The sequence below is a fragment of the Dreissena polymorpha genome, chromosome 3 (genome assembly GCF_020536995.1).
Source record: "Dreissena polymorpha isolate Duluth1 chromosome 3, UMN_Dpol_1.0, whole genome shotgun sequence".
NCBI classification, from domain to species: Eukaryota; Metazoa; Mollusca; class Bivalvia; order Myida; family Dreissenidae; genus Dreissena; species Dreissena polymorpha.
In genome coordinates, this window is record NC_068357.1 from 106,156,580 (window position 1) to 106,172,224 (window position 15,645).

At 35.9% G+C, this 15,645-nt stretch overlaps 1 protein-coding gene across 8 annotated transcripts in view; it reads left to right on the plus strand.

The window, feature by feature from the left end:
• LOC127870862 (5'-3' exoribonuclease 2-like) overlaps positions 1-15,645 on the plus strand; it is a 74,517-nt gene that overhangs the window by 11,047 nt on the left and 47,825 nt on the right. For all 8 annotated transcript variants that reach the window (XM_052413403.1, XM_052413404.1, XM_052413408.1 and 5 more), the window contains exons 5-17: positions 1,399-1,510; positions 3,463-3,625; positions 4,541-4,591; positions 5,204-5,221; positions 6,428-6,517; positions 7,053-7,228; positions 7,696-7,775; positions 8,950-9,007; positions 9,805-9,862; positions 11,649-11,746; positions 11,949-12,188; positions 13,870-13,946; positions 14,709-14,793. In XM_052413403.1, coding sequence (XP_052269363.1) covers positions 1,399-1,510; positions 3,463-3,625; positions 4,541-4,591; positions 5,204-5,221; positions 6,428-6,517; positions 7,053-7,228; positions 7,696-7,775; positions 8,950-9,007; positions 9,805-9,862; positions 11,649-11,746; positions 11,949-12,188; positions 13,870-13,946; positions 14,709-14,793 — 1,306 coding nt within the window. The remainder of the gene's footprint in view (positions 1-1,398; positions 1,511-3,462; positions 3,626-4,540; positions 4,592-5,203; positions 5,222-6,427; positions 6,518-7,052; positions 7,229-7,695; positions 7,776-8,949; positions 9,008-9,804; positions 9,863-11,648; positions 11,747-11,948; positions 12,189-13,869; positions 13,947-14,708; positions 14,794-15,645) is intronic.

The window sequence follows — 15,645 nt, forward strand, 5'->3', positions numbered from 1 at the left end:
GGTATAAGTTTAAAATACCGGTAGTTTGAGTAATTTTTTGTCAGAAAATGATTTGCCCTCCAGTTTTGGAATAAATGTAAGTGGAATAATGAGCCAATTGATGAAAGCACCACTGAATTGTCTACTTTAATTAAAGTCATAGAAAAGCCCTCGCTGAAAACAATCAATAAGTTAGAACAGTGAAAACATATCAGAACAGGAATTAACAATAACAATGGAAGATGTTAAAAAATTGATCAAAGACAAAGATTACAAAAACAGGCAAAGGCAAAGAAAACGTACAAAGAAGCTGAAAAATATCGCTGGTTTTGATGAAGAAAAAATATCAGTAATCATTTAGGCAGAAAAAAAATATGTTAAACAATTAACTGAAGCAAATATTGAATCTACTAAAATCATGCAAATCACAGGACCCACAAACTTTCAGTCCATCATAAATTACAGCAAAATTTTTAAAACAAACCGAAAAGATGTTCAAACCTGTTGGCAGCATGTTCCACTGCAAATTGCAAGTAATCTCCAATTGTGTCATGGCCAAATTCAATAATTCAGTAAAAATATATTCAATGCCCTGCTGTCAACTCTTCCAAAAATCTCCCCACTACCCCACTCACAACCTTTAGGTCAAATAAATAAAATAAATGGCATGTTCTTTGGAGCTATTCTGAGTGTATATAACCTCAATATTTAAAACATTATATATTTTTAACCAGGTTTTCCGAAGGAAAAAACTGGTTATTAGATTGGTGAATGTTGGCGGGCTGGCGGAACAAGCTTGTCCGGGCCATAACTTTGTCGTTCATTGTGAGATATTAAAATCATTTGGCACATTTGTTCACCATCATTAGGCGGTGTGTCGCGCGAAAAAATTACGTCAATATCTCCAAGGTCAAGGTCACACTTTGAGTTCAAAGGTAAAAAATAGCCATAAATGAGCTTGTCTGGGCTATAACTATGTCATTCATTATGAGATTTTAAAATCATTTGGCACATTTGTTCACCATCATGGGACGGTGTGTCGCACGAAAGAATAACGTCAATATCTCCAATGTCAAGGTCACCACGACTAAAAATAGATTTATTTTAAAACAAACTTACAAAGGGGGTTAATTTTGTTTGTTCATTTCAAAAGTTCAGTTTGAGTTGTCTCCCTTTATCAGATTTTTTTTTCATAATGAAAACCTGGTTTTGTGACAATTTTGTCCCTTGTTTTTATATATATTTGTATTTCAAAGCGGCGCAATAGGGGGCATTGTGTTTCTGACGTACACATCTCTTGTTTATTGAAGAATTGCTTGTACAAAACAGTTGCAGGATCTAAAATGAAATTCTACAATTTTTTTGTACAAGCAATGCTTAATGAATAGAGTTAGCCAAATCAATATTGTCTACTTATAGAGAATCTGCAGAGGCAATAGCGCGAATGAGGGAGGAATTACAGTCGAAGGGGATGGAAGTACCGCCAGAGAAACCCGCCTCTGAGAAGTTTGACAGTAACTGCATCACTCCAGTAAGTACACTGTGATTGACAGTAACTGCATCACTCCAGTAAGTACACTGTGATTGACAGTAACGGCATCATTCCAGTAAGAACACTGTGATTGACAGTAACTGCATCACTCCAGTAAGTACACTGTGATTGACAGTAACTGCATCACTCCAGTAAGTACACTGTGATTGACAGTAACTGCATCACTCCAGTAAGTACACTGTGATTGACAGTAACTGCATCACTCCAGTAAGTACACTGAGATTGACAATAACTGCATCACTCCAGTAAGTACATTGTGATTGACAGTAACTGCATCACTCCAGTAAGTACACTGTGATTGACAGTAACTGCATCACTCCAGTAAGTACACTGTGATTGACAGTAACTGCATCACTCCAGTAAGTACACTGTGATTGACAGTAACTGCATCACTCCAGTAAGTACACTGTGATTGACAGTAACTGCATCACTCCAGTAAGTACACTGTGATTGACAGTAACGGCATCATTCCAGTAAGTACACTATGATTGACAGTAACTGCATCACTCCAGTAAGTACACTGTGATTGACAGTAACTGCATCACTCCAGTAAGTACACTGAGAAGTTTAACAGTTACTGCATCACTCCAGTAAGTACACTGTGATTGACAGTAACTGCATCACTCCAGTAAGTACACTGTGATTGACAGTAACTGCATCACTCCAGTAAGTACACTGTGATTGACAGTAACTGCATCACTCCAGTAAGTACACTGTGATTGACAGTAACTGCATCACTCCAGTAAGTACACTGTGATTGACAGTAACTGCATCACTCCAGTAAGTACACTGTGATTGACAGTAACGGCATCATTCCAGTAAGTACACTATGATTGACAGTAACTGCATCACTCCAGTAAGTACATTGTGATTGACAGTAACTGCATCACTCCAGTAAGTACACTGTGATTGACAGTAACGGCATCATTCCAGTAAGTACACTGTGATTGACAGTAACTGCATCACTCCAGTAAGTACACTGTGATTGACAGTAACTGCATCACTCCAGTAAGTACACTGAGAAGTTTAACAGTTACTGCATCACTCCAGTAAGTACATTGTGATTGACAGTAACTGCATCACTCCAGTAAGTACACTGTGACTGACAGTAACGGCATCATTCCAGTAAGTACACTGAGAAGTTTGACAGTAACTGGATCTCTCCAGTAAGACAAACATGTTTTAATTTTTATGCTAGTGGATCTGTGTATAATCAGATTCATATGCATATACTGCTGTATTATGAATGTCATGCTGTACGGTTTATTGAAACAGCATGGAACTGAAATGGACATTGCAAGGTAAATATATTAATATAAATCAAAGTAAGTTAACTACATCAATTACCATAAAATGTGCTTTTTTATGTTTTTCCACAACTGTCTCTGATGCAATTACATGTTTCTCCCAAAACCAGTTTTAGAAAATGTTTTTGCCTTTTTTTCCTAAACTGGGCATTAAAATGCCCTTTTTGAAAATAATGCGCTATGCCCCTTTGCCCTCCCAGAAAAAAACACTAGGTCACTCTTTGAAATCTAGCTTCAACTGTGGATTTTAAACAGCTTGAAAATTCCTGTCTCAGCTATAACCATGTATTGATGGATATTGAAATAACTTGACAGTAAGGTAATTCATCATAAGGCGACATATCACATACATATATATAAAACTTCACCCTACCACAAAGCTGAAGGTTACACTTAGAGAGCAGTTGTCAAATTCTGCCATAAAACAGCTTGAAAATTCATTTTGAAGGTTATAATGTTTTTTTAGTATGCAGAAACAACATAAGTCTTGAATTTAATATTTTTATACTTAAAAAAATAGACCTGTGAAAATGTCAAAGTCTGGGTCATTTAACTCCTGGATTTCAAAGTGTATTGATACCAGGTTTTTACTTCAAAATTTATTTGATTTCTATCCTATTCCAGGGTACCCCATTCATGTTCCGCCTGGCTGACTGCCTGCGATTCTACATCCATGACCGCATGAACAACGACCCTGGCTGGAAGGGCATCAAGGTCATCCTGTCGGATGCTAATGTGCCCGGTGAGGGAGAGCATAAGATCATGGACTACATCAGGAAACAGAGAGGTGAGCATGAATTTTCATGAAAGACGGACTTTTTCTTTTTATGCCCTCTGTAGGGTGGCATATAGCAGTTGAACTGTCCTTCAGTCCGTCAGTCTGTGCGTCCGTCCGGAAACTTTAACATTGGCCATAACTTTTGCAATATTGAAGATAGCAATTTGATATTTGGCATGCATGTGTATCTCATGAAGCTGCACATTTTGAGTGGTGAAATGTCAAGGTCATCCTTCAAGGTCATCCTTCAAGGTCAAAAGTCATAAAATACAATCCAAGGGAAGTAATAAGCTTTAAAAGGGAGATAATTTCTAAACCTGCCAAATGATATATTGAAATTTTATTTCAAAGCGGAGCAATAGGAGGCATTGTGTTATCTACCAGTGCACATTAAGGTCTCATTGGCCACCGTGCACTGGTATATTTGGATCTAAATTATATCTTTGGCGAATACCCGGGAAGCCGGGGTAAATTTGACCTACTTTGGCTCAAAATTAATCTTTTTCCCCTGAAAGGTCACAGGGGCAGGTCGGACCATAAAGACCTCATGAAGGGGCCGGTAGGACCTGAAAATAAACTCTGATTTAAAAAAAAAAAAAGGCATTGTGTTTCTGACAAACACATCTCTTGTTGGATCTATTTAAATGTAGATTTTTGGACCCTGTAAAGGTGCTTGTTTTTTCCCTCACCTGAGTTCATTCCATTATGAGACCCCTGATTTTGATATTTTTGGGGTTTACTTTGTATAAAAACATAGATTTTCTGTAAATGAAAATACCATTAAAGCAGAAAGTGTCGTCCCTGTGCGGACTGCACAGGCTAATCTTGGACGACACTTTATGCACATTCATGAAACACCCATTTCACAGAGCAAGGCCCAGATATATATATTGATTTGTGTTCATGTCTCTGACTTGATTTCAGCCCAGCCTGATCATGACCCCAACACCAGCCACTGTCTTTGTGGAGCAGACGGTATGCAATTAATTACATCTATATCTATATTGAATATTAAAACAAATACATAACATGTATTATATATCATAAAACAAGATTAAATTCTTGGTCTTTTTATTCCTATTTACTTTTATTGGCTATAATGTAATCCTTGTACAATTACATTTATCATTCCAGGGTCTGTTAAAATCATTTAAAACTGAAGATAGTTTAAGAAATTACGTCAGATAGTTTCTCTAGCTTTCTAACTATTCATAACTGATACAGTCCGTGAAAATCACAAAAATTTACACATTCTTGATTTGAAATCCAAAGCATAAGCAAGCTCTATACTCTTTTAAGTTAAAGCTCTAATCTTTTATTATCCAAGTGTGATGATTCAATGATATTTCAGCAGGATAAACGCAACTGACATTAATTAAAGTGTTTTAATACTGTTATGCCTAGTATGAATACAGATTAATACCATTTTCATACAAGTATACCTGTATGTTTAGTTAATTAGCTTTCAATCCCACACAATTTCTTGATTCACATGTCAAGCTGATGGATGGCCGGTAAATAAGCTATTCCAATTTTGCTTATTATTTTTTGGACACATTTTAACTGTACATACTTGTTCTTTTTCAGCCGATTTGATCATGCTTGGTAAGTATTGAACAAGTAACGAATGAAGTAAGGAATGTTTTAATATTGATAGTTCCTGTAAATACTAATGTCTTTTAGCCGTATGGATACCTTTAACTTTGTTTAGGTAGATCAATAAGGATAAACGCGAATTGTTAACAAGGGTCATGTGCAAAGTGTCTTGTGTTTGTAGGATTTTGTGTTTTTAAGAGACAACAAGCAGCGGATAAAGGATCAAGTGTGATCTAATTGAAAGAATGTCTGTGCTTTAAAAAGAGTTGAATAAAACATATTGATTTGTATTTTGTTTTTTCATCATAGTTGAACTCCTGTTGTCGATTTCCCTTTTTATCACTCACAGACACATGGGCAACTTAGGAGAGAAAATTAAAACGTTTATTTTCCTGTTAAAATCAGAAATCCACAAATGTATGTGTCCACAATATTGTCATTTTTATGCTCCACCAAAATTTATTTTGGGGGAAGCATACAGTTGCCGCTTCGTCTGTCCGTCCGTGTTTCCGTCCGTCCGTGCACAATTTTTGTCCAGGCTATTTCTCAGCAACTAATGACCGGAATTCAATGAAACTTCATAGGAAGCTTCACTACCAAGAGGAGATGTGCATATTATCAGCGGGTTCTGGTCGGATGATTTTTTCACAGAGTAATGGCCCTTTGAAATTTCTATTAACTGTACATATAGTGCAATTCTTGTCCGGGCTATATCTCAGCGACTAATGACCGGAATTCAATGAAACTTTATGGGAAGCTTCACTACCAAGAGGAGAGGTGCATATTATCAGCGGGTTCTGGTCGGATGATTTTTCACAGAGTTATGGCCCTTTGAAATTTTCCATTAACTGTACATATAGTGCAATTCTTGTCCGGGCTATTTCTCAGCAACTAATGAACGGAATTCAATGAAACTTTATGGGAAGCTTCACTACCAAAAGGAGATGTGCATATTATCAGCGGGTTCTGATCGGATGATTTTTTACAGAGTTATGGCCCTTTGAAATTTTCTATAAAAAAATTATTGTCCCTCCAACTACTGTGGTCTCAAGACGTTTCCTTTTATCTGAATATATATTGCAATATTGTGACAAAGAAAACTTTGGGGAGCATCACCCGTCTTAGACGGTTTCTTGTTCAAAAAGCCATGAATGTTCATGCCCAGGAATATAAATTATTTTGCATTATTACAAATATTTACTAATGCCTACACAGGTTTGGCTACCCATGAGGTCAACTTCACCATCATCCGAGAGGAGTTCAAGCCTAATAAACCCCGCCCATGTGCCCTCTGTGGACAGATAGGTAAGAAGTAGTTCATTTCTTGCATTTGTAGCTATAACTTTCTATCCCATGAATCCCTGCCTCCCCCCCCCCCCCTTAAAAAAATAATATATAATTCGTTAATTCTGGCTTCTCAAGGATACCTTTTAATTATGTATCCTTTAAAGCTTAACTTGTCAAGAGGCAGTGATAGACTCAATTCTTATGAAGTGATTTAGACCAGAGTCCGTGTTCAGAAAAAAATTAAGTAAGAAATTTCAACTTCAGGCTGAATATATTTGGAAAAATGATGTTTATACATGTAAAAGGTGTTCAGATATTATATATAAACAATGATTACGAATGCCTGTCAGCGTTCATGGCTATCTGGCACAAAGATGTCATATAGTTTGTGCTTGCTTTATCAGGACAAAATAGTTGTCACGAAAATTATATATAATTTTGAGGTTCAGCACAGTCAAAATCCAAAATTAAGATAAGCTGAGATTGACTGTAATACTGAAATTTATTCTATGTGAATATACAGCCAGAAATATTTGTTTGTGGCGATTTATAGGACATGAGCTGAAAGACTGCCAAGGCCTTCCAAAGGAGAAATTTGGTGAACATGATCAGCTGTCGGCCCCAATTTTTGAAGAGACTCCTTTCATTTTTTTGCGACTGAACGTGCTGCGGGAATACCTCGAAAGAGAACTGCTCATGAATGGTCTCCCTTTTAAATACAGCTTTGAAGTGAGTTCATGAGTTGTTTCCCATTCAAAGACAACTTTTTTAAGTATGGTAATGAGTTGTTTCCCTTTTAAATCTACTTTTGATTCGAGTTAACAAGCTCTCACCCTTTCATATACAACTTAAGTAAGTTCATGACTGGTCTCATTTTCAAAGACATTTTTTGAAAAGAGTTTAAAGATCTTTCTTTCTTTAAAATGTGTAATTGGATTGATATCTCTGAACATTTTGTATTCGTACTTCATGTCAATATAATTTGTTAGCTTTTGAAATCAACTATAAAAAGATGTCTGTAACTATTTGAAGTTATAATGAATCATTATCTTTTCAATTACAACTTTTAGGCAGATTTTCTGATTTTACTCTAAGTTGTTTAATTGCGTAGGTATAAATCATGTTAAATAAGCCAGCAGTATTCACACGATATGTCCACTTATATGCCAATAAAAGTGTGAACCTTTTGTTTTCAGCGTGCCTTGGACGACTGGGTTTTCATGTGTTTCTTTGTTGGCAATGACTTCCTCCCTCACTTGCCCTCACTGGAGATCAGGTCAGCAACACTTGAGCATTGTTCTGAGAAAACTTGGCTTAATGCATGGGCTTAAAATGTCGTCCCAGGTTAGCATGTGCACAAGCTTATTATGAACGTCACTTTCAGCTTTTATGGAATTTTTTGTTTGAAGGACGTCTCTTCTAAACTAAAATCCAGTCTAGGCAGAAAGTGTCGTCCCTGATTAGCCTGTGCTGACTGCACATGTATTAATCCCAGTTTTCCCCGAGCGAGGCTCATTTTGTTAATGTTTGCACTTTTAATCGGAATGTTGGGGATGCTATGATTTATATATAGAAAGCTCTGTATACAATTATTTTCTGTGTATAATATAGTGAAAATCTTTGTTTATAGATAGGGGTTTGGCAGATAGCCTCAGACAGTTGGCCTCTGATTAAACCTTTCCCACATAAGAAGCAAAGTGAAAATGGCTATGTGCAAACAGCGCACAACTAGAACAGCCTTCGAGTAACTCATAGTCTGTTCAGGTTTTATGCTGTTTGCTGCTCATCAGTATCTTAGGGTTGAAAATGAAGTCTTTAAAATTTGAATCTTGAAAGGTCTTTAATTAAATGTAACTTTCTAAGGGACTACAAATGCGTCGAAATACGTATCTAAGTGGTAAAGGTAAAATTACTTCAGTTTGCATTGAACAATCTCAATGAAACTTTAAATACAGCACACTTGCATTGATTATCTAGCTGCTTGAGCTTGTACTTGGGGATTGTTGGGTCAAGGTCACTGTTACTTAAAATAGAAAAATGGTTTCTGGTCCCTTTGTGTGTAGGTTTCTTATATGTAGACCACGCATCTGAGTTTATTTTCGGGCCAGCCAGGGTCTTCGTCACTATAAATAGAGAAAATGTTTATGCTTAATAATTGGTGTAATCAATATATTGTGCTGACATTTTGTGCAGACTAAGTATTTCTATTTTACTCTATGAAATCGCCAAAATCCAATAACAACACATTGGCGTGTCTGTAATTACAAGAACACTTTCATAGGAAAAAGGACAAAACAAAATGGGACATATTTTTAAAGAGTGGGGGCATAAAAACAGAGGGGGCTACATATTTGAAAAGGATGAGGCATAACAAATTTAAGGCATCCAACTCCTACCCTGCCATTCCACTTCATTTCTATTCATAACTTTATATGTAATCTTGATTCCAGGGAAGGGGCCATTGACAGGCTGGTGAAGCTGTACAAAAATGCTGTCCGTAAAACAGGGGTAAGGTTTGAAAACAAGCAGGGTTTCTATTATGGCATGTCCCTAATGATATCCCTCCTTTATTCAGGATGGTCTATTGATATATCTTAATTCCAGAAACATGCCTTAATTAGCTACATGATGTGTTGTGAATATAAAGCAATTTACTGTGAATGAAGACCCCATTCTGGACAAATAAATGTAACTTGATTGCCAAAAGATAATTTATTTTTTCAACATCTGCAACTGAGATAGTTAGTGTGCTGCTGATTATATGCATTAGAATAAAAGTTCAGTCACAATTATTTATTATTATTCTTTGAGAAAATGTTAAAACAGAATGTGTGAAGTTTCTCAAATAACTTCACACAATAACTCTTGAAGACAATAAAGGTTTAACTGTTTTCAGAAGTAGTGGATTCTTATCTCTTTTTAATTTCTTACAAAAATCTGGAAATCTTGCTTTTATGATCAGATGATTTACAATCTCAATGGCATTAGCAAAGCCAGAGCAATTTCCATTGAACAAGGGAAGTTGGATTAGATGATTGGAGATATGTCAGTTATTACTTTGGGATTAATAAATGATGTTAATCCTGCATTCATGTTTATATTTTCTTTTGCAATTTAGTAAAACAAAAAGTGTCTTTTTTTTTAAGTGTATCCAAAATTACACCATTTCCTTTCATGTGAAATCTTCTAATACTATGGGGAGAAGACATCAATCTTGATTAATGTAAACATGCATTTTTGATGACAACTTTGCGCTCTATTTTACAATTAATTTGGAAGTATTTGATTGATTTACTATTTTTCAGGGTTATTTAACAGACAGTGGGGTTGTGTCTCTGGAAAGAGTCCAGCTGATCATGCAAGGTACATGTAACAGGTCATGCTGCTGTATGAACTGATGTTTACACAAATACGTGAAACTGAAGTTAGTTTAAACCTAATTCATTTTAGATCCATTGCATCGAACTCCTAAGGCTTATTTGAAACGCTCTCGAGTAAGTTTCTGGGACTAGAACCAGTACTTGGTGTCTTTGAGACACATCTTAAGAAAGATGAATTAAACCCATGACCTCCCGGTCGCTAGGCGGACACCATATCCACTACGCCACGGCGACCTTATTCATATCAATTAGAACGCAACCTTTGGCGGGACCTTTAACTGAAGTTACAGTGAGCTTTGTCACTTCAGCAGTGAATTTATTTGCAGCATTAAAACCAACCATGGATACAATTTAATTGTAATGTAGTTAATTCTTGGTCATGCAAGAACATGTATATAATTTTACTAAAAACATATACAAGTTTTATGAATGCAAAACTAGAAAACAAATTCAGAATAAGGTGTATCAGTTATTTAATGTACTTTGAAGTTTTGGGAAACTTAAAAATAAAAAAGCATGTGTCTGACATGTATACAAACAAATATCCCCTAAATACAGTATCAAAAACAAATATAGTGCAGCTTTTCATGAAAACAAATATTGGAAGCTGGTTTAATGCATTTATACAAGAAAAGAATTGTATTATTTTTGTTCTATCTTGCAGACTAGAAATCTCATAACCTTTTCCACTCAAAAGCAAAAGGTAAATTGCAATATGAAACCAGCATAAAACCAGAACAGCCTGTGATCAACTTGCAGTCTGTTAAGGTTTTATGCTGTTTGATGCTGTTTGATGCTTATCATTATCTTGGGGTTGGAAATCAAGCCTTTAAAACTTGAACCATAAATCTAGTAAGAAAGGTCTTAAATTAAATTTAAGTTCCTTAGTGACTACAAACACATCAAAGTGTGTACCTGAGTGGTATCAGTGGGTAAGTTCCTTAGTGACTACTAACACATCAAAGTGTGTACCTGAGTGGTATCAGTGGGTAAGTTCCTTAGTGACTACAAACACATCAAAGTGTGTACCTGAGTGGTATCAGTGGGTAAGTTCCTTAGTGACTACAAACACATCAAAGTGTGTACCTGAGTGGTATCAGTGGGAGTGAATAAGCTTAACTGGCTTACAAGTCATAAGCCACTAAAGCTTATTAAAAAAGTCTCCTGGGCAGAACCTGCAATTGAGCCTTCCTCTGAGAAAATGGGGCTTAATCTTTTCCCACTCAGAAGCAAAGTAAAAATGTGCAAACTACATAAAACCAGAACAGCCTGCGAGTAACTCGCAGTCTGTTCAGGACTTATGCTGTTTGCTACTCATCAGTAACTTAAGGGTCGGAAATGAAGCCTTGTAAACTTGAATCTAGTAAGAAAGGTCTTTAATTAAATGTAACTTTCTATGGGACTACACATGCATCAAAATACGTTTCTAAGTGTTAAAGGGTTAAAGAATATTAATGCATGCGAGTAAAGTGTCAACCAAGATAAGTATGCACAGGCTTATTAGGAACAACATTGTCTGCTTTTGTGGAATTGGTTTGTTAAAACAATATCTCTTATTCGCAAAATCCAGTCTAGGCAGACTGTGTCGTCCCAAATTAGCCTACGCAGACTGCACAGGCTTATCTTGGTAAACACTTTATGCACCTGCATGAAGCCCAGTAATCCCAGAATGCGGGCTCATTATTTTGCCATCCTTCAAGTGTCCCAGAATATATGGGCACAGTTTGCCTAGATATATAGCTTGTTTAACCTAACAATTCTTATTCAAGACCTGGGAGAAGTTGAGGATGAAATTTTCAAAAAGCGCAGAACAGATGACATGGAGTTCAAGCGAAGGAATAAGGAAAGACGCAGGAAAAACAGACGGGTTAGAGTCTTTTAGTATCTGAAAAAAGTTTTACTTAAATTTGTTTAACTATATTATTTTACATGCTCAATTATATTTTGCGCTTATTATTTCATTAATAAATCTGAGTTACTTTATCAATAAAACAAATGTAATTGATTGATTCTAAAATAAAAATGCTCATTAATGAATTTAAACCAGTAACTCTGATCTTCGTTTGCAGATTGATGACAAGCCTCGCTATGTGCCAGGAGGCCTACTGAAGCCTCAGGCCCTAGGGGGGTATGGGCAGGGGGGTGGGGGACGGGGCGGTGGTCCTGGAAGGCCGGGGCTGGGATCCACGGGTGCAGCCATTCGTCAGGAAGCGTATGAGCATCGCATGCAGAAGTTCTCCACATCCAACAGTGATAGGGACATGGCCAACCTGGACGCTGCCCAGGCCCTCAAGGCAATGATGAACACCGTAAGTGGTTTATATTTTTATTTTTTTTTAATCTGGATTGCATTGAAAGTTTGAAGCTTATTAAAATGTCCTTTTAAGTCCATTTCCTGGGTGGTACTACCATAATTATTTTTAAGTTTTTGGACACTTAAAAATATTTTTTTTAAATCTTCTGAATATTTAGATATGAAAATTATTTAAAAATAATCCGAAAATAAAGAGACAAGAATTAAGGTATCTGAATATTATATTAAAATAAATGCAATTAATCAATGTACAATTATTATCTTTTGATTAACTTCTTTTACTGCTTATTTTTTTTTTATACAACTTCCCAGCTTTGGTAACTCTTGGCTAAAATGATATAGAACATAAAAGTAAAAACAGAAAACATTCAGAGGACGACACTGTTTCAAATGCTGTTGGGTGAATCCATTACTTTCTTCAGGTATACATGGTTATCTACCCAATTATGGGAATGTAATGGTCCATAGCCCTCTGGCATTTACATATATTTATGCACTTAATCCCGTTGTAAAAATCCAGGATCGAAGTGTCACAAGATAAGCGAAAACAGGGCCAAAGTCGGTAGAAAAGCATGGTAAAATATACTGTCCGAAAATTAAAAAACATTAGTTATGGACAAAAACCCGTTTGTCTGAAAATTTAGAGTCAAGAAAAATAATTATTTATTGCTTAAAAAGAGGTTGTCCAAAAACTTGAGTGTCCGAAAACTTAGAGTAATTACGGTAGTACTTGATGTTTTATGGGGAGATCTAAAGAGGGCTCCTTCAGTGGGGATCAAACCCGTGACCTCCCAGTCACTATTCAGACACCATATGCACTACACCACTGTGTTTGATAATTGATTGTTGATTGAGGTTAACCCTGAAACTTTCTTGTATGTATATGTTTAGCAGATACAACGTTCTGACTATTAAACTCTCTGTTTTAACTTGTATTTTTGTTTTTTGCAAAATCATTTTTCTTCCTACATTATTTTTTTACTTTAACTCCTGACCTTTTCCACGTTTGTCAAAAGCTTTTAATTCATATTCATATTCATTAACCTGTGGCAACCAAAAAAAGAAACTTAGCATAACATACTAGTAGTTAATAAAAGTAAAAAGGGTAGTTTATATCTTTAAGGGGTGTATGAATAGCTGATATTATTTAATTATTCAAAAATATAGAAATCAACAAATTAATGATTCCTTTTATTTCCAGTATCTATCCCCCATTATCATGTTCAAATAGATATAAATCAACTATACGGTAGAACACCTGCAACTATACGATAGAACACCTGCATTGGTTAAGTTCTATTTTAGCCGTGCTCTGGGACAGTGGGGCTTAATTCACAAGCATAATGTATCATCCCAGGTTTGCGCCAACTTTAACATTTTGCAATAACTTTTGCTATATTGAAGATAGCTACTTCATATTTGGCATGCATGTGTATCTCATGGAGCTGCACATTTTGAGTGGTGAAAGGTCAAGGTCATCCTTCAAGGTCAAAGGTCAAAAATACTAAGTCAAAGCGGCGCAGAAGGGGGCATAGTGTTTCTGACAAACACATTTCTTGTTTTAAAGGAAGTCTCTTTCAAAGAAAAAGTTTATGACAGAAAGTCTTGTCACTTTAGCCTGTGCTGCAAATTCATTAAGCCCTGTATTCCCAGAGCATGAACCCTTTGTTTTTTAGGATGGTGATGGGAGAGGGGAGAAAAGAAAAAGCAAAGAGGATAGTGACAGTGAATCTGAGCCTGATGATGAAGTCAAGTAAGTTTTTGCAGTAGTCTTGAAATAGGAATAAAGTGTCCACTAAGTTTATTAGGTATTAGTATCGGGACACAGTCCGCATCTTCACATACTGCAGCCTCAAACAGGAAAAGACCTATTTAAAACACTTTGAAACTGATGTAAGACGTGAATTAGGAGTTTAGTAGAGACTTGTAGCTTTGAATTAACAGTTTTGTGTTCTCTTAAATAAAGAGTTTAGTGCAGTTTTTAATAATAATTTAGTGTAACCTTATTTGATAATGATCTGTAGTCTGTAACAAAGATAATAATGACGTTTTGATAAAAATCTATTGCTCATTTGTTAATTTTCAAAATCTAAAACAAGAAGTTATCCAACATGACATGAATAATTGTTCACAAAACCCTAAGTTGTGTTTGATTATTATTTAGGACATTTTACTTTCCTTTACCTCTGTAGGATGTTGATTGTTATTGCATGTATATAAATGAGCCTCGTTCTGCGAAAACAGGGCCTAATGCATATGCATTAAGTGATATGCACAGGCTAATCAGGGATATCTTTTTCTGGTTTAATGTAATTTTTTCTTTAAGAGTAATCACTTTTAATGAAATTCAGTTAATGCAGAAACTGTTGTCTCTGATTAGCCTGGTCAGACTGCACAGGCTAATGTGGGACAACACTGCACAGGCTAATGTGGGACAACGCTTTACACACATGCGTTGAGCCTTTTTACCAGAGCCATGCAAAAATAAACCGTTAACATTTTGTTATCATTGCAGACTGTGGGAGGATGGCTGGAAAGACAGATACTACAAAAGCAAGTTTGATGTGGAGAAGGATGACATTGCCTTCAGGCATAATGTGGTAGGTAGTCAGACCATGTTGGAACTGTAGGTGAGCTTTGTTTTGGAAAATGCAGCTTAATGCATGTGCGTAACGTGTTGTCCAAGGTCTTTGCAGTCTGCAAAAGTTAATCTGGTATAAAAAGGATTTCGCTTTTATGGAATGTTTTGGTTTTAAGTAGATCTCTTCTAAATAAAAATCTAGTGTAGGTGGGAAGTATTTTCCTTGATTAGTCTGTGCAGACTGCACAGACTAATCTGGGACGACACTACATATTTTTTAAATTGCATGTAAGTGCTATGTATTGTCATCCTTAATTTTATGGAAAATTATGTTGAAAATCTATGAAAAATGTATGGTTAACGCTTTTCTTTTCTTTTTTCATTTTGATAGTGAAAATAAACCTTTGTTTACTTAATATGTATGTCCAATCTGTTCATGAACATATGGTAAGTGACCACTTGATGACCATTAACAGTATTTAGTATTCTTCGAGAGTTTCTGAGTTATGATATTGCATTTCTAAATCCTATACAAGTTGACCATATATTAACCCTTTCCCACTCAGAAGCAAAGTAAAAATGGCTATGTGCAAACAGCATAAATCCAGAACAGCCTGCAAGTAACTCGCAGTCTGTTCAGGTTTTATGCTGTTTGCTGCTCATCAGTATATTAGGGTTGGGCATGAAGCCTTTGAAACTTGAATCCAGTAAGAAAGGTCTTTAATTAAATTGAACTTTCTAAGGGACTACAAATGCGATAAAAATATGTATCATAGTGGTAAAGGTTCAACAATATTGTAACCGTGCTGGCTAGCTTAGTTGGTGAAGTGCAGGACTACAGATCCACAGCCCGGACAATTAACTTAATTGG